At 30.1% G+C, this 26,986-nt stretch overlaps 2 protein-coding genes across 5 annotated transcripts; both read right to left on the bottom strand.

Moving 5' to 3' along the window:
• Positions 1-5,722: 5,722 nt before the first annotated feature.
• On the bottom strand, positions 5,723-12,045 carry LOC102659572 (dynamin-related protein 3A-like). Its single transcript, XM_006606810.1, has 6 exons — positions 11,734-12,045; positions 11,422-11,586; positions 10,499-10,567; positions 6,351-6,464; positions 6,050-6,063; positions 5,723-5,894 (listed from the first exon to the last, which is right to left on the bottom strand). The coding sequence occupies exons 1-6, from the start codon at positions 12,043-12,045 to the stop codon at positions 5,723-5,725; spliced, it is 846 nt and encodes a 281-aa protein (XP_006606873.1).
• LOC100793037 (uncharacterized) lies at positions 10,078-26,551 on the bottom strand. Of its 4 annotated transcripts, XM_006605768.4 has the most exons (21): positions 26,068-26,550; positions 25,051-25,130; positions 24,730-24,780; positions 22,969-23,475; positions 22,561-22,818; positions 21,952-22,017; positions 20,371-20,547; positions 19,977-20,028; positions 19,587-19,871; positions 18,721-18,831; positions 17,100-17,291; positions 16,119-16,394; positions 13,998-14,639; positions 12,941-13,449; positions 12,784-12,844; positions 12,630-12,698; positions 11,802-12,346; positions 11,687-11,714; positions 11,387-11,586; positions 10,499-10,567; positions 10,078-10,414 (listed from the first exon to the last, which is right to left on the bottom strand). In XM_006605768.4, exons 1-17 carry the CDS (start codon positions 26,251-26,253, stop codon positions 12,260-12,262), a joined length of 3,609 nt encoding a protein of 1,202 aa, XP_006605831.1. In that variant the 5' UTR covers positions 26,254-26,550; the 3' UTR covers positions 10,078-10,414; positions 10,499-10,567; positions 11,387-11,586; positions 11,687-11,714; positions 11,802-12,259. The 4 variants fall into 4 exon arrangements, with proteins under 4 accessions (XP_006605831.1, XP_040869135.1, XP_006605829.1 ...); XM_041013201.1 differs by lacking the exon at positions 11,387-11,586 and having other exon boundaries at positions 11,802-12,214; positions 26,068-26,551; XM_006605766.4 differs by lacking the exon at positions 11,387-11,586 and having other exon boundaries at positions 10,079-10,414.
• Between the last annotated feature and the right edge of the window lie 435 nt (positions 26,552-26,986).

Consider the following 26,986-nt stretch of genomic DNA (forward strand, 5'->3'; position numbering starts at 1 on the left):
ACACCTAAAATTCTAAAATATATATTATTTGAAAATAAAGTAATACATTTTTACAAAAATATCCTTAATTTAGTATCAACTCTTAATTACTAGTTTTTTAAAAATTATTTACAAAATTTATGGAATCCCACAAAAGTAAGGTCTTAACAATCCAGTTTATATACGATCGTGATATAAAAATTATTTTTTTAGAAATTTTTTATTCATTTAATTTGTTTAGAAAATTTGATATTTAATTGAATGATGTATTTAGATATTTATTATAATGATTAAAAATTAAATAAACATGATATTTAATTGAATGATGTATTTAGATATTTTTTTTATAACAATTGATAATTAAATAAATTTGATATTTTTTTACATATATAAATACTTATTAAACCTATGATTTTTATTTATAATTTATATATATAAACAAATTAATTATTAGATAAAAAATAATCATTACAAAATTTATTATATAAATTTATATGTACATTAAATATAAATTAAAAATTTTAGTGATATATATAGTGACATTATTTATTTACAACATAATATGTCTATTAGGTCAATTGATTTGAGTATTTTATTAATAATCTATATAGACTTACAGATTGATAATCCGTAAAAAAAAATTGATGATCCGTATAAATTAAAAAACAAAAACTCATACGGAGCAAAAAAAATTTATATATATACATACATGTATTAGACATTGTCAAACTCAGGCAATGTGTCAAAATTAAACTCAGACCGTAACAATACCTAGTTGGATTCAACCTATATTCTTTCCTAGACTAGGCGCCTATTTTTTTCCAGTGCCGTAGTTGTAGTTGTTAGGTATTTGAATTGCGTTGGATGAAAAACTTCTCCGAGCATCATTCGTTTTTTAATTAAAGCGAAAGCTTTTGATGAAATGGCTTTATAGTAATTTTTTCAAATAACAAACAGATTGTAGGAATAGAATTGCAGTAAATAAGAAAGTGTAGAATTGCACAATTATAACAGCAACTAAACTCTAGAACATAAATTTGAATAATTATATATATATATATATATATATATATATATATATATATATATATATATTATGTAATCGGATATTTTATCTATCCATATATATAATATTAGTTAATATTACAGCCCGTACAATGCACGGCCATATTGATCACGAGCATATTGATTCATGGTAAGCTATCACGAATTGTAATTATTATATGAATCAATTTTAAAAAAATAATTTTATATTTTGTTATTGCGTTATAAACATGCGTCTTCGATATTGTTGTTGTGTTGCAACTATATAGAATGGAACAATATTTCTTCTTTTGAACTTTATCTGTTTACAAACGACTAAGACGATTGAGGAAGTTGGGTTTGTTAATCTTGCACATTTTCTTGAACTTCCAACACAAGAAATTTTGCATGAATTATAGGTACCATAATCTTTTTGTTATTTCATATGATATTTGATATATTACCTTAAATTTAAGCTTCTTTACCTAAATTGCATACAAATTTAGTTGTCGTATTAACTTGTTTTTATAAAATTTATGCTTATGCTCCAAAAATGCAAAATAACACTTCAATCTATGTAAAATTATTTTGAATAATTGAAGTACTAATACATTAGTGATATAATTTACCAATTGAAGATCAAAGTTAACCTGATTGTTGAGTTATGAAATACAATTGTATTTCATATTCTGCATTATGAAAATTCTATTTATAGTTGAAATACTCCTCCCATAAATTAAGTATAAATTTTCTTACTTGTTTTAAAAATAAATTTCATATTTTTTATTGTATATGTTATTTCTATCTTTAAGAAAAAATTTCATCTCTACAAATTAAGTATAGATATTGTTACTTGTCTTTAAAATATTATTTTCATATTTTTTACATAATTCACCGGGAGAAGAAGAGAAAAGAAAAATTCTACCTCATAATTTTACATATAAATTTTAGACATTAATTTTACTCATACTTTGTATTTTAAATAAAATAAAATATTCAATTAATTAGTTAAGTGAAAAGAAAACAAGCAAGAAATAAACCAAAAAAAACATTTACATTAATCTCATTAGTTATATTTTATATTCTTCCATCAAAAAATAGGTTATACATATTCTTCATATTAAATAAAACAAAGTATTCAAAAAATTAGTTAAGTAAAAAAAGAACTTATATGAGTAAGAAGTTAATAAATAAGAAATACATCATTCGTCTATAATTTAATTTTAGATATTAATTTTATTTATACTTTCTATGTTAAATAAAATAAGATATTCAATAAATTAGTTAAGTGATAAAATAATAAGCAAGAAAGAAAAAACAATTATTTGGTTAAAGATAATTTGGTTCACAGAGACCAATTTACCGATGAATGAATGAAGATATAAAATCATAAATGTGAAAAAAATGAAGAATTTATATAAGATTAGTATTCACTATATAAGCAGCCACAATGATCATAAAAACAAATAAGAAGCTGAAGTTTAGTAATTATTTACTCTAGCAATTCTTGTATGAAAGTAATTACAATGCTTGAGGAGAGCTATTCAGTGTTCCAACAAAAAAAAGCACAATATTTAGAGGATAAGTTGTATCCTAAGCCAAATGTATGTGAAATGGAAGAGGTTTTAAATGGGGAAGGAAAAACTTGATTCTTAGACCAAACGTTCTATCTTAAAACCGGGGGAAGGTAGAGGATGTTTATTCATTGGACACAAAACATAAAACATGTTGCCAAAGAGAAGAGGATCAGAGACAGAAATTCCTACAGAAGTTAAAAAGAAAGAAAAAAGAGAAACTTGAGATAAAAAAGGACAAAGGAAGAATAAATAAAAAGATGAAGGAAGAAATGTGCTAGTGGTGATTTAGAACTGTCTCCAAAATATGATTTTATCTTCTTATGAAATTAGTAAAATAAAAATAAAATGTTAGAAACATAAGTGACACTGTGATATAAACACTTCTAATAAACTTTGTATTTAATCAAATCAATGGTGTTAAAAGGACTTCGACATTTACATACTAATAAGAAAGGTTTTATATAAGAATGCTCCAAAATTATTTTCTACATAATAACTAAATCTTTTGTCTTAAAAGCTTCAAACATAATAAATATATAAAGAATAACACACAAACAACTACATCCACCACAATACAATAATCACAATGTTTTGGAAACAATCTCAGGGGCTACTATTTTTTTCTTTTTTAATTTTAATCTTTTTATTTCTATTTTTATGTGGGTGGAGGCGGTATTGAAGGAATGCAATTTTTACTTAGCTAACGAGATTCTCAACCAAACCAAACACTAACATCAATATCACAAAATAAAAATGCATCTTAGAAAGGAGAGAAGCAAAGGAAAACAAAAACTTATCTTGTCCACGGGGTGCATGCGGAGCTCCAATAAAAGATATACGATTCTTCATCGGACACAAAACATGTAGGCAAAGAGAGGAGGGGTAGAGAGAGAAATTCTTGCAGAAGTTGAAAATAAAAAAAATGAGAAACTTAAGATAAAAAGGACAAAGGAAGAATAAAAAAAAAGATGAAGGAAGAAATATGCTAGTGAAGATTTAGAATTGTCTCCAAAAGCCTCCACAATAAAACATATATGATTATGTCTTCTTGTGAAATTAGTAAAATGAAAATAAAATATTAGAAACATAGGTGACAACTATGGTGCAAACACTTCTAGTACAAATTAGCAATAAGAATGCTCCAAAATTATTTTCTGCATAATAACTATGACAGGAAAGACAAACAACTACATCCACCACAATACAATGATCACAATGTTTTGGAAACAATTTCCTAGACTATTTTTTTTATTATGATATTTTTTTATTTTATTTTCATGTGGGTGGAAACAATATCGAATGAATGTAATTTTTACTGGGCTAATGACATTCTCAACCAAACCAAACACTAACATCAATTTCACAAAATCAAAATGCATCTTATAAAGGAGAGAAGCCAAGAATAACAAAACTTATCTTGTCCAGGGAGGTGCATGCACCATGAGCCCGTTATTCGTGTCTTAGTGCTTTCTCGATAGTTTTTGCTTTAGATAAAAAAGAACAAACAAATGAGAAATAGACTACAAAATTTATTGAGATCCAAATTCAAATTTCAAAAACCTAAACTCAAAATGTAGTGGAAAGACAAATAAAATTCAAATTTAAAATTGTGCAGATTTCCAGTTTTCAAAAAATGGTATGACTACAAAGGCATGAAAAATGGAAGCAGATTTACATTGCTTTGGATGAAGAAAATTAACATTTATGTGAAAATACTCCTTCTGTGTTGCTATAGGTGTATACAGATACATATAAAACTTTTGGGTCATCCTCCCCAAAATTGTTATTTGCCTGTTTTTGTTACTCTATTACACATTGTATGATAAGTCTGCAAATAAAGACAGAATTTGAATGCAATTTTGTTTGTTTGTGCAATGGTGCATTTTAGCGTGAAACCGTGTTCCTCAAATCGCCAATTGTTTAAAAAATGTTCCGTTGGATGTGGTTTGTTTGTAACTTTCTAGTTACTTCCTTAAGAAGCAAAATAGTTGCAATGCTTTTTTTCTTCAAATTCACCAAATGTTGACACGTGTATAATTTTGCTAGAAGGAGAAATTTTCAGATCCTCAAATGTTAATATTATAGATACTATACGGAAGGAAATTATCAAGAAATTGAAGAAAAAAAAACGTGTGCAATTAAAAAAATGGGGTGTAATTTTCTCCAACTTTAAAGCAAAGTGACATGTAGGCAACACTTAAATTTGAAGGAAAATGTATAAAAATATACTCTCATTTTTTTTTCTCAGTAGGCAGTAGCCCATCTATATGACTATATATCTCCAGAAGTTCCCCTATATCCATCTGAGATAGCAGCTGCAGTTTCTGATTGATCCCTCCTCATCTCTGAAATTTGGGACTCCTCATGTTCCTTGAATTTCTTCTTCACTTTGTTTAATCGCTTCCTCCAACTTCAATTCGGATGTCTTGACAAAAATGAAGTCCATTAGATACAATAATATCATATAAATCAGTTTAATTTTAAGCAAGAGGTATTATATATCCACACACGTCACTAAAGAAAGGAAAAACAAATATACGCTGATTCAGCAAAGAAAAGCACATATTTATTTACGTTGCATTATTTCCTATTACAAAGCCTGGCGATTGTTAGTTTGGCTTGATGCATGCCCCTAGAATCATCTCAAACAACTACACACACATTGCAAAGCTCGATCTCAAAAGGAATGGATTATTGGATTCAATACATTGAGTAAGCTAAGAACCTACTTGCCCTCTTAACCAAAAGCACTTCCACAAAGACCACCATGTACATTAACAAATTAAGCAAAACATAACACTGAAGTAGCTAGTAATGAAATATAGAAACTATTATATATGCAGTCAAAATACTAGCACACAAGTACTCATTTGTGCACCGTATGAATAGGAACCCAAAGAGAAAAGAAGATAGAAACACAAGAATACAAAATAAGAAGCGGGTGGCATGTTAGACAAGAATTAATTCAAAAACCTAACCAGTAGGAAATACTGAAATAGGCTTATCAATGTGGAATTGTGAATAGTGAAATTTGCTTGCGCCTCCAAATTCATTTAGACAGAACAAATAGAACAGCAGACACTTTCTCCATATCTTGAAGAATTCTTAGCATTTCAAATTAAATAGATTATTAAGCAAATAAATCACAACGAAGGAATTACCTTGAGAATTTCAGCTGCCTCTTTCTCCATGATGTTAATTTCATGATCTGCTAGCTGGACATCCTCCAACATTTTCTTAGCTTCAGCAGAACATCTACTTGTGTATTCCAGTGTTTCCTTCTTTATCATCCTTCTTTTCAATGCCCATCTAATTCTATTTCCAACAGGGTGTAAATTTTTTTAACAAGAAGTAGACGTGTGTATGAATTTGATCTTTATTTTTATATTTTCACATACGTACTATAATGCTCTCCTTAAGTCTAAGAATGGCAATCAAAAGGCTTCTGTTATTTAAACCAAAAAATTTACCTGGACCAGTCTTGCTGTTAAGTAGCAGGATACATGGAGTCATACTTAAGTCATGGTGCAACACAAGTATGATAAGTAATTTGAATTTAAAAAGAAAAAAATACCAAAGATGAAAAAGCATTGTAACTGATTACTACCTAAAAAAGGGTAAAATATATATTGGCCAGTACAAGCTACTACCTAAAAAATGCTGCTTTTTTAACACAATAAGGAGAATTGTTATAAAGTATATTTAACTATTTAAGTATTTAAAAAGTCACAGGGACATATCCAAGACACATCTCGGTATTAACACATATACCTCCCTCCCAGTGATCTCTCCATAGCTTGCATACTTCTTCGTGACAGCAACTAGTAAAGTGCTTATACGTGCTCTCAGCACAGGTAGCACATCCTTTATAAGTTGTGCTAGAATCTGCAAAAAATATGAACATGCAAATGTGCATGCCATAATGGCGTGCATCAGTCCAGATACCTCAATCTTGGTACGAATTCATAATGGTTTAGTCTTTCACTTGATTATATCCCTAACAAGCCCAAGCAACAAATAAAGTTCGTTTTTTCGCAGCACAAAAAAGAAACTAATGAAGGTTTATTCTTTCATTCTCCTTCCTCCTCTCCCTTTCCAAAGGATGATACCAATGATTCAGAGAAAAATTCCAAAGCCAGCACAAATCAACAATGAAGGTGAAATAGCTAAATAAATTTCTTTGAAACCTCCCTCCTATCAGTAGCGTAGCTTGAGAAAAAATTTGGAGGGGCCAAAAGGAATAAAAATTATAATATGTAAATTAAATATAATATATCATTTCCTATGAGTATATTTAAATACTTAATGATATTATTTAAACATTAACTATTGATAATTTTTTTATTTTTGTCAATAATAAAAGTCACAGAAAAATGGGGGTTTGAAAGAGATTGTCATAAGAAGAAAAAAATTATTAATCCTAAATACTTTTTCTACTTCATTAATAACATTTCTCGGGTTATTCTTTTACGACTATTGTGACAAATTTACAAGAAACATACCTTTTTTATATAACACACAATTTGTATGAGAATACACAAAAATAGAATTCGATGATATTTTTCCGACATATTTAAGGAAAAATGATCATAGTTTTGTCCAAACCATAAATCATAACAAACTATGCAGAAAAATTTTGTGGAAAAATTTACAAAAAAATGACAAAATTAATAAAAAAAAATCTACACAAAAAATTCAAAAGAAAAGTCCACAAGTTCAAATCATATCTATAATATTAAATTTGAGAATTTATAAATAAATCTGGATGAGATGTGTGGCAGGTAATTTTTAAAGTTTGGATGACACATGTTACCATTTAATAATTCATAATAATTTGATTTGATTATAAATTAAATTTAAATTTAAGTATTAATATATTTAGTGAGCATTAAAAAATATATTTCAATTAAACCATCTGAATATTCAAATCAAGCAAATCTTTTATAACTCAAGCTTTTATAACCATGTTTTTTTTAATAATTTAAACAGTTTTTTTATAATTTAAATTGTATTTAAAAAATATGTTTATAAATTTAATTTTTTCTAAAATATTAAAATAATAAAAAATTTATTATATTTTTTAGATATTAATTTTTTTATAATTAAATTTACAATAAGAAAAAAATTAGATATATTTTTCAGATATAATTTTTAATAATTAATTTTATGATAATTATTTGAGTAATTTAATAATATGAAAATTTATTTATTTTAAACAATATATTATAATTAATTAATTTAAATTGAGTAGTATTGTGGAAATTTTTTTGTTATTAGTCAATTATAAGTAATCCTACAATTAAATATTTAATTCTAATTATTCTCAATCATTTATAATTCGTGTTAGCATGTGGTGAACTAAACAAATTGACATAATCTATATCAAATTGGTTAATGTTTAATTCTAATTATTCTCGATCAATTATAATTTTTATCAAACAATTGAATATTCAGTGTCAATTATAATATGTATCAATCAGTTATATATAATCCGTGTCAATTGCATAATAAAATTAAATGGTTGATTATTTTTTAACAATTAAAATATAATTTATAGGTTAGCTAATTTCTAACAACCCAATTATTATTGAAAATAATGAGAAATTTTTGGATGGACACAAACCCAACGCTTCATCCGTATAACCAATAAAATTTTTATAACTAATAAATAAAAAACAAATAAATTAAACATGTAAAATAAAATATAACATACTGGTATTTAAAACAAATAAATAAAACCAACAATTTTCTCTCCACTGTTTTTGCTAACAGACTCTTCTTCATTCGATTTCTATATAAAATATTTTGTCATGTAATAACTTTTTTTTGCTATCATGTAATAACTTTGAACGTTGTCTAATAAAATTTGTCATTTAAAATAAATAAATAAAATTTGGCATTTAAAATTTTACGTGAACTTTGCCGTGTAGAAAATATTAACCATTTTATTAAAATCAACCTCATGATGAATTGAAATACGTGCATTACAAAGTTATTTTAAATAATATATCATTTTAATATCCTAAATAATTATTTAATCTATGAAATTATGAATTATCTTTTAAAATTAAAAAATTAATAGATAAATAAAATAATAATTTAATATTTATGTAAATAATACAATTAAGTGAAATTAATAAATGTAATCAAACAAAATTAATTCTTAATTAGTAATTAAATACAAACTATATGTAATTTGCCAAATTATCACAGTGAAAAAAAAAAGCCGGTGCATATTGAGGTTTCACAAATGATACTTCCCGATTTTGTATTTGAAGTAGTTGCTCCTATTCCTTATGAAATGCAAGTGAAACAAATTCTTACTAATGATAAAAATATAAAAGAGTAAAATGAAATTATTTAAAATGACAGTTTCAATTGAGATGCTGTATCATCTCAATTGACTTTTAACATGTTACACTTTTTTATTAACATTTCAACTAAAAAAGATCAAAATGAATCCATTAAAAAACTTAAGAACAAAATAAGATTTTTAAAATTTAATGTATCAAAATAAAAAAAACACTAAAACATAAAAGATGAAAAATCACATTTATAAAAAAAGTTACCTTGGCATTACAATGTTTGATGTATGATGCACAAGACTTGGATTATGAATATGATGCAGAAATCACCATGGCATGCATGATTATTTACCACAAATAATTAAATACAAAATTTACAACACGATATAGTTTAATGAATACCTATGGTTTAGAGTAAAATAAATCAATATTCTTTACTTGTTTATATAATAATAAGATATCCAAAGTCCTACCTGTAATTTAAAATTACTTATTTTTAGTATAAAGATATGTTTTAAAAGTATTTGTTTTAGTATGATAATATGTTTTAATTTTTTTTCAATTTAATTAATTTTTTATTTTAATTATATAACAAATATAAATGAATATACTTGCAAATAAGCACATGGTCACATACACACATGAACACACAAATATATATATATATATATATATATATATATATATATATATATATATATATATATATATATATATATATATATATATGAAATAAAAAATATTAAATATAATAATAATATAAGAATTTGTAAATTGTAAACTTAAAATCCATGCAAGACACGATTTATTACACTAGTTACATAAACTTCATTATACTAGAGTGAATATATAAAAATCACAGAAAAATGATGTGTTTGGAAATGTAAAAAAATCATTTTTCTTAATGAAATAGATAAGAAATAAAAGTGTTATTAAATTAATCATAAGCATTTAAGCACTAATGTTATGAAAAAAAATTAAATGCAATATTAATTTAAAAGTGTCTATTATAATAATAATAATAATAATAACTAAAAATTGATATTTTATATTTTGTCAAACTTTAAAAATTTACAAATTAAAATATTCTATATTATTTTAATTACAAAAATTCATTAGTAGTTAAAAAATACATAAATTTAAATCATATTTGAGAATTTTATAAAAATTTATTAGTGTTAAATACAAATATATATAAACATTTTTAATATATATATATATATATATATATATATATAAATGTAATATTTTGGTAAAAATTTTGGAAGACCACCCTTCTAAGCTCCCCTAGTGCTCCTATCCTATATTCAATATCTTTGATTGCCTCTGTATAAAGGACAAACCTATATATATAGTGTCAAGTAAAGAAGGAAAAAGTGTGAAGACCGAAGGGGACTTTTACTCTGCACTATAAACAGTAAAATTTATTACAAAAGACTATTCATGTTTTCAGTGTCATGAAGACTCTGCCCGGTTCAACTTCTTTTCTAGTTCAGTAAGACCACATCTATCTCTTAGACAGCTGTATACCTATGAATAACATAAATAGATAAAAGTAAGCAAACATAAGCAAAGAAATTTGACTATATTACCCACACACAAGAACTTCCTTACAGGGTGACTGAGAAAAAATTCAACTTCATAAGCAAGTGCATCCTTCACACTCCGGTTCATTCGAATATCCTAATATGATGAAACAATAGACAAAATGTATTTCAACAAAATATACATATTGACCTCCATGCCAATCAGGAAAAATACATGTAAACAATATGGTGTGAGTATACAATGACCAGTAATTTTAACAAAATATCTAAAAGAACATGTGCAAAGGTGTTAAATAGTTTTAAACACGGCCTTAATTTACAACTACAGTATAACATCACTACCTCCTGACCACGATTTATAATGCCTACATAATCAAGTCGGAGACAACAAACTTGACCTAGCAACTAGGCATGGCACCCGCGCGAGGCGGGAAGTACTCCCCGTCCCCGAACCTTATCCTGCTCCCTGTCCCCACTCCCGTCGTAGGGGTATTTTTTGCCCCATCCTCGTTCCCCGGCTCCCCGCGGGGACCCATTTTACATTAAAAAAATGTCAAAAATTATAAAAAAAATATAATTTTTTTGTTTTATCTCAATTTTTCAACAGTAATAAATTTAAAATTTAATTCTAAGTTTAAAAAATAACTAAAAATATCAAAATAAATCAATAATAATAGTAATAAAATCACACAAGCATAAAAGGTGAAGAAGAAACAAAGGTGAAAAAGGAAGTCAAGGAACGAAGCCTGAATGTTTGATGCAGCATTTTAGGGTTTGGGTAATGTTTGTGTCTTTGTGACTTGTGAGATATTATATATATATATATATATATGATAATTTTATTTTGTATTTTTTTTACTAGTAAAATACTATATTAACCCTTATATTTATGTTATACATATTATAAGTTACAAGGTTATATAAGTAAAATTTTATATACACGGGATATGGGAACCTGTGGGGCGGGGAGTATAGTCCCGTCCTTGTCACCAAATTAACTGCAAGGGATTTTTCATCCCCATTCCCGTCCCAGCAGGGAATTTTTCCCCCGGAATGGGGCAGTCCCCGCAGGGATCCCCGAGTTGCGAGGAGAATTGCCATGCCTACTAGCAACAGATCCCGAACATCTTTAGCTTGGTTTTCCAAGATATCCAACTACATTGCAAATAACAAGTTCCTAAGATTGTCAGAACATGACAACAGTTTAACAAAATAAAAAATGTGTCAGTTAAATTGTTAGAAGAGTATTCCGAACCTTTGTGATTACACAGATAGATCTATACCTGCAACAGATGTACGAACATTTAGCAACCCATTAGAGAGGTGTGAAAAGATTAAAGTTTGAGACATGGAAGGAAGCAAAAAATCACCATCAGGATCAGCAATGCGTGCCATCTGAAGAGCATTTGGTTCTGAGTTAGCCCAATCTGAATCACCCCGTACTACAGTTAGGATGAGACAGGTGGGAGTTTTGATATATGACATGATCATTTTTTTAATCCGCGCTTCAATATCAGAAGACTGGTAACCAACAGGAACCTTTGGAATGCCTGGGAGATCTACAAGTGTGATATCAATAACATTTGGTGAAAAAATCTTCACGGAAGAGCTCATTGAGTCCACCTGGACCCTCTGGCCACCATGTTGGAAATAAATCACAATTTTGTTCCGGTAAGGAAGCTTTCAAAGAATATGTCCCAGCTAATGTGGCAATCTCGGTCATTTGAAGGATAGATTATGATCCTCAGAATCAGTTGCAATGACACCTTAGACCAACATGAATCTACTCCAAACCAATATTGCACCCCAAAAAGCCATGAGTTTAACATCACAAGTCAAATCCAAGATCATTTTCCAATTGAAGTATGCCACACATTTGAAGGTAAGGATTCTCTAACAGTTTTTCATTGTTGCTCTGTGCAGTGCAAATACAAAGCACAAACATGTAACATTTATAATTAATCACCAAAAATACTAAATTATTAAGCAAACAAACAAAGAAATTTAAAATAAGGTTGTTTCTATTTAAAGACACAATACAAAGAAGGGAATTTTGTTTAAGGATAGAACTGCCTAGGATATTAAACAAGAATTTGAATATGATGCATGCAACCTTAAATGCAAAATTAAAAATGTCAATCTCAAATGTAATAACAGTAGAAAAGGCACTCCGAGCAAATCATTACAAATGGAAGTACCTGCTGAGCTTTAAAAAGAAGATTCTGAAGCATGTGTTGATATTTTTCAGGACTCTCGGTCATCATTCGCTGCAGTAAAGGGAAATCGTTACAAAGGATGAAATTTATGGACCAATACACATGATCAACACAAAAAATGAAATCAAATTCATGCCTTCAGAAGAAAAGCAGAAGAATAATATGCCACCCTTGAATCTCTGTCATTCAAAAGTTCCCTGCCAGATGGAAGAAGCCCGTGCTTTATAAGTATGTGTAAAGGTGATAAATAAAAATGCCAACTAATTAGCAAAGAGCATAAAGTTTGCACTCACATAAAAAAATGTTCTTTACCAACTGCCTTGAAAGCAACAGGATCTGCTGTGCATTTACCAATAAGAAGTAGGAGAAGGGTTGCCCGGATATCAGATGCAGCACCAGGCAGGTTTCCTCTTCCCTTACTTCCAACAGCAACACCCAATGTAATATCATCTGTTGCTGCTCCAGCCAATTGCATTAGTGGCCAAAACAGCAAATCAGGAGGAATGCGCACAATTAATTGCATTGGGGCAAAGGCTTGTCCTTGGAGAAGAAGTGCTGCCATTGCTGCAGTCTCATGAACAAGGTGATAGTTCTTAGGGTAGTTTGAAGTTCCATCAGCTTCTTCCTCAATATGTTCACCCAAGAGATAAGTATCTTGTTTAAGGGCACGGTTATCACTATCAAACTTTTTGTTTGAACTGAAGCAATTTAAATTCCTGTCATGTTGCATATCATCTCCATTGGGTAGGGCCGTAGCAGGGGGAACTCTTAGGCATAATTGGAATAATAATATGTCACACATCTGTTGAGAAACAACAAAGAGTTGAGCAAAATGGGTAGACCATAAATATTCAAAGAGACAATTTTCTCAATGTAGTTCCTAGGAGTCATTTTATTAAGTATTAAGAAAACAGTATTTGAAGTTTACTATTCAGAAAAATTATATTAAATATGAATATTAACATCTGTTAGCTATTTAGTCACCTATGAGATTTCAGATTTTGTAGATGGTAATTTAATTTATCTTGAAATGCTTCTTGACCTAACAAATAAACCCACTTCCAAGATTGTATAATTATCATAAAAAGACCATGCTCTATTAGTTCACTAATGACACAAGGACAATGTGAGGTTCCTAACAAAATAAGTCCCTAATTACATCCAAATTGAAAACTACGTGGTTGAATGGTTCTTCTCTTTCCTTGATAGCATAAAGAACATGCAGAGTAACTTACAACAGTTTTTCAAACTTAGTGTGGCTCACCATTTTTTTGTAAGTATTTATTGCTATGACATGAGGATATTAGGAGAGAAAAAAAGAAAATGCATTCTGAGTTCAGAAATAATTACTTTCAGAATATTGATGCGATCTGTTTCATACTTATTGGTGCAATCTTTTTCATTTATCTGAAACAACAAAGCACTGCTCATTATGTCAATCAATGCATGGGCTTTCTCAAGATGCCAATCTTTCAGCCCACTCCCAAGATCACTGCTCCTTGATTGTTGCATTTCATATTCATCTAACAAAAATTTGCATCTCATAAGCAGCCTTTCAAGAACAAATAAAAATCCCCATCTAATATAGTTATGCCTTGATTTTAAAAGCCCACACATAAGTGAAATGGGCAAAGGAATATCTGACATATCTGAAGAATCCTGTTTTCCTACTTGAGCAAATTTCTGCTGGAAGAATTCTATATTTGACCATATGGTACCATTGCTTTCCCCACTGATTTCAGAAATAAGCAGATCACCTAACCAGATATAACCATTCTGACGGTAAGCAATTCTTTCAGAATGAAGAAGGGAATGTAAAGTGACCCATGAGTGCTTTGCCTGTAGATTAATATCATTTCTTAGAGCGATAATTTCCACATTTTCAAGAGACTTGTGAATTTTGGTTATCTGAATCATATGAGAGAACTCTCCATCCAAATGAGTGAATGAACTTATTAGTGAATCAAATTTCTCTGTCACAAAATCCAAGAGCTGCAAAGATTTAAAGAGAAACAAGTGAGACAAAAAATGAATATGCAGACAGCCTAAAGAAGACTATCTTAAGCCAATATATGCTTTGCAAATCAAAAGTCACAATACAATGAAAGTAACAACAGCTAGCTAAAATTTAAATAGCTACAAATGTACAATCAATAGCAAATAGAAAATAAATCTAAACATGTGTAACATTCATCCTAACATTATTCAGTGAATTAGAGCAAACATTAGGTACAAGGAAGATGCAGAAACATGTCGGTCTTTCTTCCAGACAGTTATTCAAGCTTGCAACTGATTATTGGTGAGATGAAAGAAGAGTGGACTCGCTAATAAAATTTCTTGAACTGAAAAGCAAAACATGTCTTTGATTATCATAAATGTACATAATAAAATTTGAATTTAAGAATTCCAAATACCAGACAGCAATTTACGGATTTAGCATTGTCAAAAAAATGTCACAGCACTAAGTTCTATCATTCATTGAATAAAAAAGGCTTAAATGCAATTTTGGTCTCCCTATTTTGTTCAATCCACAATTTTGGTCCTTCCATTTTAAAATAGAGACATTTGGTCCCTTTGTTTTAACAAATCCACAATTTTAGTCCCCATATTTTAAAATAGTGACATTTGGTCCTTCTATTTTAGAAAATTCACAATTTTGATCTTTGTATTTTAAAAAAATTCACAATTTTGGTCCAATCTTCAATTTTATCTACATTTTATTTCTTTTATTTCTTACATTATAATTAATTAAATAATTTTTTGATGATACCTAAATGAATATGTTAGGTCTAAGATTCAACTGGATCAAAATGAAAGAAATAAAACCTAAGCAAAATTGAAAATTTTGTAACCAAATGTCTCTATTTTGAAATAGAGGATTAAAATTGCAGATTTTTTTAAAACAGAGGGACCAAATTTTTCTATTTTAAAATGGAGGGACCAAAATTAAGGATTGAGCAAAATAGGAAGACCAAAATTGCATTTAAGCCAATAAAAAATGAAATGCGCATTAGAGGCTTATATTGTGTGTGTTAGAATATGTGGAAATATCTTATGATATCATAGATTATCCTCCAAGATTTGTTTCCCTTATTACTTAGGATTATGATTAGTTAGTATAAGTAAAAATTAGTACCCTAGGTTTTATGAACATATTGAACACATCAATACATTGTATTGTAATATTTTTCAGTTAATATCAATTCAGTGTTTCAATCTCCCTTCCTCTCTATATGTAAAATCACATAATTTCAAGAAAAAGTATAACCCTTGCTCCTGGTTGAGATTTGAAAGGAAATAAGGCTTTCAATAAAATTCCTAATGTATCAATATGTCACATTCATTAACCCTCCGTATACTATTTAGTATAATTTCTATCTTAACAAAGAATATGCATACATATTTTTCAACAGTCAACAGCTTAGATTAAATTATTCTGCCTGCAAACTAAAAAGAAAAAGATGGAAATACCATATTTAGACGTTCACTGTTGGGATATCTCGATAGTGCAGATGCAATTGATCTCCTCAAAAGCTCCCCAATTCCTTCTACCCCAAGTTTAACAGAAATATGAAATGCCTCGGCTGCATTTGTTTGAGCAAGTAGACTTGCAAGGGGTTGGATCTCATCATCACTATATTCATTGATTCCAGTAGCTATGCAATTTTCATTAATTTGATGCAGAACATAGTCAAAAAGCACTGAATGCAGATTTTTCCTCTCCCCTCTTGAGTTTACAAGGGCATACTGCATCCAACAAAGAAATAAATGGGAGGAAATCCTTCAAGTATTGCAAATTTAGAAATACTGATATAACAAGGACCTTGGATCATGTCTTCATTCTACACTTCCACTCTTGTGAAAAGCAGAGACTATCTTATAAATCAAACAATATGGAAATTTATATTGGGCACATATTCATCACCTTAAATCTCCAACTTAAGGAAAAGAATGATCTCAAAGTATTTTCTTTCTTATATAGTCAAGATCCATTATGATTTGTGTACCTTAAGGATAGTACTAAGTATTACACTTGACTTCTCGATTGGAGAAATCAGAAATGTGAGTTGTAGCATTGCCATTGAACCAAAGTTGACCCCCCCCCCCCCCGAAAAAAAGAAGCATAAGCTTTGAAAATATACAAGTCTTAGTTGTGATTATTAGTCTTGTTTGTATGATCTGAATTAAGCGCTGTCATATGAGGAAAAGTGTAAATGCTTGTTGTACTTGAAAATCAAAATCAGATTATATATAGATGGATGGATGGATATATATAATCACTTTTACTTTGACTGTACAATACTATTATAAATAACAGAAATTTTCAATACTTAACACTGTCGGCTAAGTAGGCAATATAAACAGTCTTTATAGATTTAAATTGATAATAATAAATCCTACATTTTATGTCCTCTCCTTATGTATCAAGCTTGTGGTTGAAAATATGCATACCTCACGTAAAAGAAATTGAACTCCTCCAATCAGATCAAGTTGATTCACGAGAAACTTTGGTGTGCTAGGTAGGAGCTCAACAACTTCATCAGGAACCTCATACAACATGTTAGCTAACATGGAAATGAGCTTACAATGAACTAATTCTGCCCAGGAATTCTTTCTGCTGATTTCTATAAGTGCTTTGATAACCTAAAGGCAGAATGTGTAAATAAATTAAACGGAGTAATCACAATTACAACAACTATAATAACAAAACCTTATTCCACTAGGTTAAGTCAGCTATATGGATCACACAACACCATTTGGCTCAATTAAAGACCGAAGTTTCAATGATTTTACTTACCATGAAATCCCTCTTGACCATAAATAATGGTTATATATTTATAATTCCATTGACATGAACCACACTGTCCATCAAAACAAAGAAATGAATGGCTACAAAAAGACTCAAGAAAAAAAAAAAAGACCCAATTCACAAACTTTAGTCTCAAAATTGCTTCATGGTTTAATTTCATTAAGTGATACAATTTACATATAGCCATATGTCCTAGAAAAGGGAGACAAACCATGGCTATGGACAGGACCAGGAAGTCAGGAACCAAAGAACACCTAGGGTCTGAGACTGGAAGTACAATCTCTTTGTGACATTTGATTCTTAAAAACAGTTTTGTAAAACATAATCAAGAAAATTTTAAAGCAAAAAATTGATCAAAAATAATTTAGTTTAACGCTGGTGAATGGTGATACATGTATATCTAAAATTCTAAACATTGGTTCAAGTAGTGAGAGAACACAAGCCAATGGCCCCTTTGTCGTTCTCTTCCCCACACTCTCCTCTTAATAAGTTGCAGGCCATTCCCAGATTCCAAGAAAATGGAATTGAGTTGAATGCTATATGTATATCTAAACATTGAATTTCATTCATATGCTCAACCATTCTGGAAGTCTTCAAAGATAAAAAGCCATGAGCAGTTCTTATATCAGTATGAATAACCAAGTAGATTAAAGTTAACTTCAACATGGGTTTTCTCTTTACTTTGATAAGAAAATAAGTGAAAAAAACGGGGAGAGAGAAAAGAAAAAACAGGCCAAAGATTCAAGTAGAGAGAAAATTGGAGTCAGAAAGAGAGAGGCAAATAGGTAAAATCATAGGGAGAAAATGCAGATAAAGATTCTGGTATAGCAATTGTGAAGGAGATGGTTCCAATCTTTTTTGTCTTCGACAAGTGACTGGAGTGATCTCCAATGATGGGTTTTCTCTTTACTCTGCTATGATAAGGAAATAAGAGAAAGAGGGAGAGATGGAAATAAATAAAATGCAAAAAAAATTAGTGAGAGAAAATTGGAGTCAGAAAGAGAAGGGCAAATATGGAAATCGTTGTGATATGGTTCCCATCACTTGTCTTCAATGAGTGGCTATGCAGCAAAACAAAGAATGGATGGTGAAAAAAGGAAATAACATGAAACTACGGTTGCAAAGGGTAGGCATTAGTGCATTACTAGTTACTGTCTATTAAAGGGGAGGAACAAACTTAATAGAAAGCAGAATGAAACAAAAATGAGATTTCCATGATATCCTGGTAAAATGAAAATAGGAAAGGGAAATATCATGTCTCACCCTTATGTCAAGAACTTGCAATCGGTTTCTGTGGATCTTTCCATTATCACAGACAAAATAAAGTAAACAACTGAGTGCAGATGCCCAGACAGATTCCTCCTTTTCTTCAGTCTGTATAAAACAATTAATAAGCATAAAATGTTAGGTTGAGAACATCATGATTAGACCATTGTTGTAAGAATTTCTACACTAAAGATACAATAAATAAAAAATTGTTAATCCAACAAAGCAAAATCAGTGATCCAATCTTTAAAGGTCTAAAACCTTATTTGGCTTCCTCCTAATTCTTCAACCCACCTATCCTATAATCCCATTTGTATATAATGCTACTTTATAAAACATAATGTGACTTGCAAATATTGTACTTGTTCAAGAACACGGACTTTGTATTGCATCAATGATTACTTTTCTAAATTGGCATGACATTCAAAAAGCAAGCACTCATTTCTCCATAAACCATCAAATTTGAAGCCTAGAAATTAGACAAGTAACGAGATAAACTTGTAACTATAAACTAGGACAGATAAATAAGTACCAAAAAAGAAAAGCTTTTAAGTGTGAATAACCCTCCCTCTTAAAATAAGAACTGATGCCACATTCTCATAAGAAAACATAGGAAACACCCCCATCCTTGTTTTCATCATTAAAAATATTTGGGCAACTCATCTATAGCATTGCTTGACATCATAGCATGCATAACAGAAGTTAGTCAAGCCAAAAGACTAAATAAATTAACCAGTATGACACCTACTAATAAAACAATTCTGGCCAAGAAAATTTATGAAGAAACCAAAAAATTAATCTTCTCCTAAAAATTCTTTTTCAGCTCAAAGTTGGTCAAAATAGGAAAGGAGGATCAATAATACCTGCACAAGAAGAAGTAGTATCTCATACAAAATATTTAAAACCCAAGACTCGAAATTATTAATTGCAGAGAAAGTGTCCAATTTGTTTGGATAATTTCCTTTTCTGCTCCCTTGGGCCATAAGTTGAGTGTCACTATCATAATAGGATTCTAGAGAATATTCTTCTTCAATTGGGGAAGCATCATCCACTATGATTGGCTCTAGGAGATGAGCATGAACCCCAAAATTTAGAACTAAATCAAATGCTTGAACCCTGCAAGCTGTTTTAGAAGAACTAAGCATCTCCTGAAAGATGTATTTGAAAATCCAGTAAGTAACAACTAACATTAAAAACATTTAAAAATATTGTCATAATGATAATAGGAAACAAGTACTTTGTTGATTCATCACCTCTAGCAAAGAAAGCGTGAGTGGAGTAGCAATCTGATAATCCAAAATATACCTACAAAACGGTACCTTTTTATGACCATAATACATGATCAACTCAGAACAGCCCACCCACTATCAAAATCTAAACAATAATCCCATACCAACTGTATCCCTATAACCAAGAATGGAAGAAGAGAAGTGTTGGCAACACACTCGCTCTTATTAGTTAAAATGTATTGAAAACTACAAAATCAAGAGAGTCATAAAATACTATGTGGGAGTGGGACCCACTAAATTTTGTGATTTCCAATAAATTTCAACCAGTGATAGATGGTGTGTTCAAAAGAGTGTGTTAGAGAGTGTGACCCTAGAATGGATTAAAATATAAACAGACAATAAGTGCATTGAAACATACGTGTCAATAACAAGTTTAATAAGGATGCTAACAGCCACATCCATTGATGGTTTTCCACTGTTATTTCTTAGCCTAGTTGACATCATCATAACATTGGTATTTGGGGAAGGCTCTGAGCAAACAGCAGCAAAGACTTCACATACCTCAGCAGGATTCAATCGCAAAGGTTGTTGCTCACTGGTCAACATAAAATTATCTTTAGTGAAAGATATATAAAAAGAGAATAAATCAACTAAAAATAATCAACATATCACCAAAAATTGTAAATTTTTTCAATGAAAACACAAGCAATATGCAATTTTCTATTCAAGAAACATAATTATATATTATTTTTTATAAAAATAATTAATAATTTGTGAAAGTAAGAAATTAATGAAAACAGCTATCAAGAATTAGAAAGGAAGAGGAGGAGAAGGAGGCAAGGGAAGGAAGAAGATGTTTTTTTTTATAAGCTAAGTTTTTATAAATCAGAAAGGTTAAATTGATTAATAACCTAATATGTATGTTAAATATGACCACACACTTTCATCATCTTGAGGGGGTTGATCATTGATTGGGATTGGGGAAATTTTGGATCAAACCCTATTGACAATTCTCGGGTCAGGTTTCTAGGTGCTAGCCTGACCTAACCCAATTGTAGTTGGATCAGGTTGGCTCATCAAGTTTATTATCATAATGGGAAAAATACAAAAATTATAAAAATTGAAAGAAAATTGTTATCCTGTCTCAAAAACCAGAATTATTCTATGAAGCACATCCACTCAAGCATGCTGAATTTTTTCACTCAAACAGCTGAAATCCCAATAACCTACTATCCCAAACATGCTCTATATCACATTAAATTTCTATTTTATTTTTTATACTAAGTGTTATATTAAGTGTTTCTTAATTTTTTTCATATAATCAGGTCGGGTCAAGTATAGGAATTGTTAAAGCCAAGACCCAACCTAACTCAATCAGCTTAATACAAATTCAACCCGATCAAACCCGTGAATCCAACCCAACCTTTTATTTTGTTGGGTTGGTCAGGTTGGGTATATCCATGATCACCCCTATGACTTGAGTAGATTCCACGACTTCCTCTGGAAAATAATTACAAATATAGAGCACTGATTTTAGCAATCAAGTGATAAGGAAATATAAGCAAAGAGGAGAGATTTAAACACTCCTTGTTTGAATATACATAAATTAGAAAGACAATTTAAGATGAAAAGCATATACCATAATCAAAGATTAAAAAAGAGCATTGCAAATAAATAAAATATGAACCATGTATTCCAGAGCAAATAGCATTATATTGAGAATCTCTTTACATAACCTAAAAAGCTTTTCAGGATTGCAGATTTTTCAATAGAAATATATATATATAAATTTTATTGTAGTTAGCTCTAATTGAAGAAAGAAAAATATTCTGAATCTGAACAGGAGAACAATGTTACAGGCTTACAGCAATTAGACTTGTCGCTAACGCCATACTCAACTAAAGAGCTGTGTTATATCATTATGACATCCATTATGAGATGGAGGGAATATATACAAAAATACTTAAAAAATTATTTTTAAAGAATTTTCTATCTGTACCTGTAATATCGATACTGAAAGAGTTGTCGAGCTCGAGGACGGAATGTACTCACAGGAGAATCCTCCCTATAGGAATCACTATGTTCAGATTAGCAAATTACATCATCAAAATCATTTAGCAAGTCAAAAGTAGTGGAGAAAAAAAACAGACATTACAATTTGCCTTTTGTCCAAGTAAAAAGAGAATGTTATATTGTTGCAAAGCAATTCAATTACTTGTTATATAAGTAGCATTTTAATTCATATAACATTTAAGGTTTTGTGTATATTTATATTTATGGTGAACAAAGTCACTGCCAAACAAAACTTTAAATTACTGCATGGCCCTCAAACGGTCAAACCTATCCATAGAAATCATATTAGAGATCAATACTCCTATATTTATACTAATATTCTAGATGAAATACTAGAGTGGTACAACTAGAGCAAACCCAAACAGTAACACTCCTAACATAAATATGTCTTGCAGGAAAGGAATTTCCTAGCATACAACTAATGCAACAAGGCCTAAACTACTCCAAAAATCAAATTCATTAAAACAGAGATGAAACAACAAAAAATGAGAATAAAAAATATCTGAGCAGAAAGTTATCTGATAGAAGAACATGCCAAACTTGACGAGGGCCTGCTTTTGTGCGTTTAGATGCTGTTATTGCTCTCAGGTGGGGACAAGCAGATGCAGAATTAGTAAATGATGTTACTGGAGAAGCCTGCAATAATTGATCCAGATAAGGCATGTCATCAGTCCCAAAATATTTCCATGGTTGCCCCTTCATCTTAGCTCCAATGTCTCCTTCAAGTAGAGCTGCAGCACCAACTTCTAAGAAATTATATGCTCTCATGCCTTGTGAATTTACAGCATGATCACTGTATTAAAATATATTTGAAAAAACAATAAATTTCTGAAGCAATTTAAGAAGGGATAAATTAAAAAGAATAACAGAAATATAAACAACAGTGGCCATTAACACAACACCTAGACCTATAGATCAAAACCAAATATAAAATATTAATTACCTGTCAGCTTTCATTGATGATGACTGCTGTTTCTCAAGCCAACGCCATTGTAGAATATCATGAGCAATGAACCCAAGTTTGTCTTTTTCATCAATTTTTTCAATTTTTGATAACTTAGAAATAGATGAAGTGACTGAATCCTTCTCCACTGATTCTGTGACACTTGCTGGACATAGTTGGGAATTGAAGGATTTACTCAACAATGATGACAATGTTGGCAGTGATTGTCCCAACGCAGAAGGTGGTCCGGCAAATGAAGCTGGTTGGAAATGCCGCTTCGGAATGTGTTGAGCCACAAGGGAACGCACATAACTCAGTGATTTCAGGATTGCCTCAGAGGTAAAACTAGATACAGGCAAAGGAGATGTATTTGTGGATATTGCTAAAGCACCAGTTTGGTGATTCAAAGATCTTGACCATGGTCGATTCAGATTAATATCACATTCAGCAATAATGGTTGAACAAAAATGATCTATCTGAAGTAAAGTCTCCTCACTTGGTTTATATCTGTAAAAATTAACTAGTTGAGAACTCTTAAGTCTTAATAGCATAAGTAGCAAGTAACAAATGTTGCTTTCTTGTGTAACACTGTAACACAAATCTAAAGAAAATGCATTCAAGTTATCAATTAAAGAGTGTCTAACTAAATGACAATTTGCACCGCATCTAAAGGATTACCAACCCCCTCCCCACAAAACAAACAGAGGGAAGAAAGAGAGAATCAAAGTCAAGATAGATTAGGCTATTTACAAAATCACAATCCATATTCCATGACCATGACCTGTTCAGCTTGTTATCTAGGGATCCTATTTTTTTTTATCCATTTAATGATTCCAAGGTAGGGGTGAGGGAGGGTAAGATAAATGAAGTTTTTAATTGAAGGAAAAAGAGTACTCACCCCCTCTCCCTAAACTTTATTCCTTTTGCAAATAGACACCCTAAACTTTACCTCTTCTACAAACAAATACCATGTACTTTAATTTCATTCCAAATTAATATTTAAACTTTGCATTTTTTGCAAATAGACACTTTGAACATTATGATCATTCCAATTGATCCTTAAACTCTAGCCTTTTTACAAAATAGTTCTTCCTATCATGTTAGAGTTAAATTACTAACGAAAAAGAAATATCAATAGTTTACTTATCTTAAATGTCAATCATTCATTAATCTTTTTTTTTGTTACATTCCATTTTTCCATATATTAAAATAGAATAAAAATATTAATTTTAAAAAATATCCTTTTGATTTTTAAAGTTTGGAAAATTGATTTATGAAAATAAAACTAATAAATTATTGAAATTTGAAATAAATACCGGTTGAAACTTCTTCTCTGTTAGTAATTTAACCCATATTTAATATAAGAGTTTATTTCAAAGGGATAAATTTTAAGGATTAACTGAGATGAAATTAAAATTTAGGTGTCTATATGCAAAAGAGGTAAAGTTTTAGGATCCATTGGTACAAAATTAATGTTTAAAATGTGTGTTTACAAAGAGAGAAAAGTTTAAGGATTCAATGGAATGAAATTAATGTTTTAAGATATTTATTTGCAAAGAGAGTAAAGTGGATCAATTGAGGCAAAGCTAAAGTTTAGGGTGTCCATTTGCAAAAGAGGTAATGTTTAGGGAAGTTGCATACTCTTTTCCTTTTATTGAAATAAGCCAACATTGTATTGACAAGCAGTTTCAAGAAATTAGGATGACAGAATCTCAGATACTATTATGATAGAACAGAATACCCACTCATTCAAATACATACCTTAGAAGATAGCGTTTGAAAAGTGTCACACACCTTGAGACTACTGCAGGACTGGTGAAAATAGTTTTAAATGTTAGCAGCAGAAAATTGAAACTCAAAGTGAATTACATAATACTAAACAGAACAAGTTATAAAGAAAAAGAAATAATTGTCAATGTAAATCTAAATTGCAAGAAACAACATGGTTGTGTGATAAGTCTAAAATATAGAAGACCATCCATGTGAACAAAATTACGCATCATACGAACAATGGCTTGATGCAGTCTGGACAATGTCATCACTACCTTTTATCAAAAAAAAAATGTGACAACTGATAATTACCTTCGCTCCCTCTCTGCAATAGTATGTCCCAAAATTGCATTGTAAGCCAAGTCTCTGGTTGCAGGGTCTGCCAGATAGTCCTGCAATAATACATTTTAGAGTAGTCACCAAATTAGTGTGAAGAAAGTACAATTAACTTAATGAAACATGAAACAATTGAAAATACGAGAAACGGTGTATGCATTAAAACATGAAATAGCCATGTACAAAATACTCGCAAAGACTCATTGCTAACACAAAAATATTTGTCGCATACAATACATGTCATCATTCTCAATTTCTCAGTACTAGTAGTACTATCTTAAACTTCACGAAACTGAAAAAAAGGAAATGACATTTACATACAATATATGTCATCATTCTCAAAGACTCAATGCATGGCCATTAAACTTAGTAGAGAAAAACGATTATACACTTTACACGGTCATCCAATCACAACCCATCATATATGGTAAGTTTGTTGACTTTTATGATTTATGTATGGTAAGTTTGTTGACTTTTATGATAATTACTTTAAAAGTCATATTAACGATGAAAGTATTTTACACTATAAGTACATGACCACCAAACTCATAAAGTAATACTATAGTCTCCATCGAATCGTCCTACTATCTTGTAAAGTCATTATTAAATGAAAAACTAAATGCATATGTCTTGAAAATATAAAAATACATCTAATATTTATCATCATAAAAAGAAAGTAGGAATATTATTAAGAGATTTTAGAATTATATTCTACAATAAATTACAAATCATATTCCAAAAAATCATGACTAATAGAGAAATTAGCTCAAATTTTCAGGAAATTAAAAAACCACACTAAGAACCGTTCAGAAATTAAAGTAGAAAAACAAGTATCGAGAGTTGAGACAAGTTCCAGATCAGAACATTGAACGAGTAAAAATAACCGATAGCGTTTTACACTGAAATTGTCATCTCTGACTCTGGTGTAGCTGAGCAAACGTAATAGGAATTGCACGGTAAAGGCAGAGAGAAAAAGAAGAATGAAGGCCTAACCCGAAGGGTTCTGGAAGGTTCGAGGGCGGAGGTGAGGGGAGAGGAGAGGCAATCAGCGACGGCGCGACGAAGAGGCTCCGGAAGCTTCTTGAGGAAGGAAGATCTCAACCTGGATATGGCGGGAAGTTGCATCAGAGAGAGACTGAAGGTGGTTGAAGAAATGGACATTCTATTCGATGATTCCATTGGAATTTTCTCCAACACTTAACAGTTAGTTAGTTATTCGCTGGAATTGGAGTTGTTTGTGTGCGTGGGGATTTGAATTTGAAGCATGAGACGAGATTTATAATGGAAATGGAATTTGGGGAACTATAAAAGCAGAGGAGTCTCTCAATCACTCTCTTGTCTCTGTAGAGATAGTGAGAGGGAGACTGAGGTGGTGTGCTGCCAAGGTTGACTAGGGGAATAGAAGTTCTGTTAAAGAACGCCTATTTTCAGCAGCATATGCCTCCTTCTACGCTCCCTTTAGACATGGAGAAAAATTATACTAGTACAAATAAACAAGTACTCTTTAGTGTCTGAATTTCGGAAGCATATTTAATGAGGGTTTTTGTTTTTTTTACTTGTGTTGAGAGTGAGAAAAATATATATTAATCATTATATTTTATTATAAATATTTAATATTGGAATAATTAAGTCATGTGATTTTTTTATAATGTGTTTCTTAAGTAGTTATACTTTTTTTATCGACTGATATAAAAAAAATACTTCTCTTACTATATATGTCATCCTTTTTTTGTCAGCATATATGTATGCCTCCCTTTAATATTAGGATATACGTGTTTATTTTATACATAACTGAAATTTATAATAAATAAATATTTTAATTATATAAATTATATTATACTTAAAATTTGTAATAAATAAGTATTGTTAACATATAAGTTATATTATAATTAAAATTTGTAATAAATAAGTA

This window comes from Glycine max, chromosome 20 (assembly GCF_000004515.6).
Source record: "Glycine max cultivar Williams 82 chromosome 20, Glycine_max_v4.0, whole genome shotgun sequence".
In the NCBI taxonomy this organism is placed as follows: domain Eukaryota; kingdom Viridiplantae; phylum Streptophyta; class Magnoliopsida; order Fabales; family Fabaceae; genus Glycine; species Glycine max.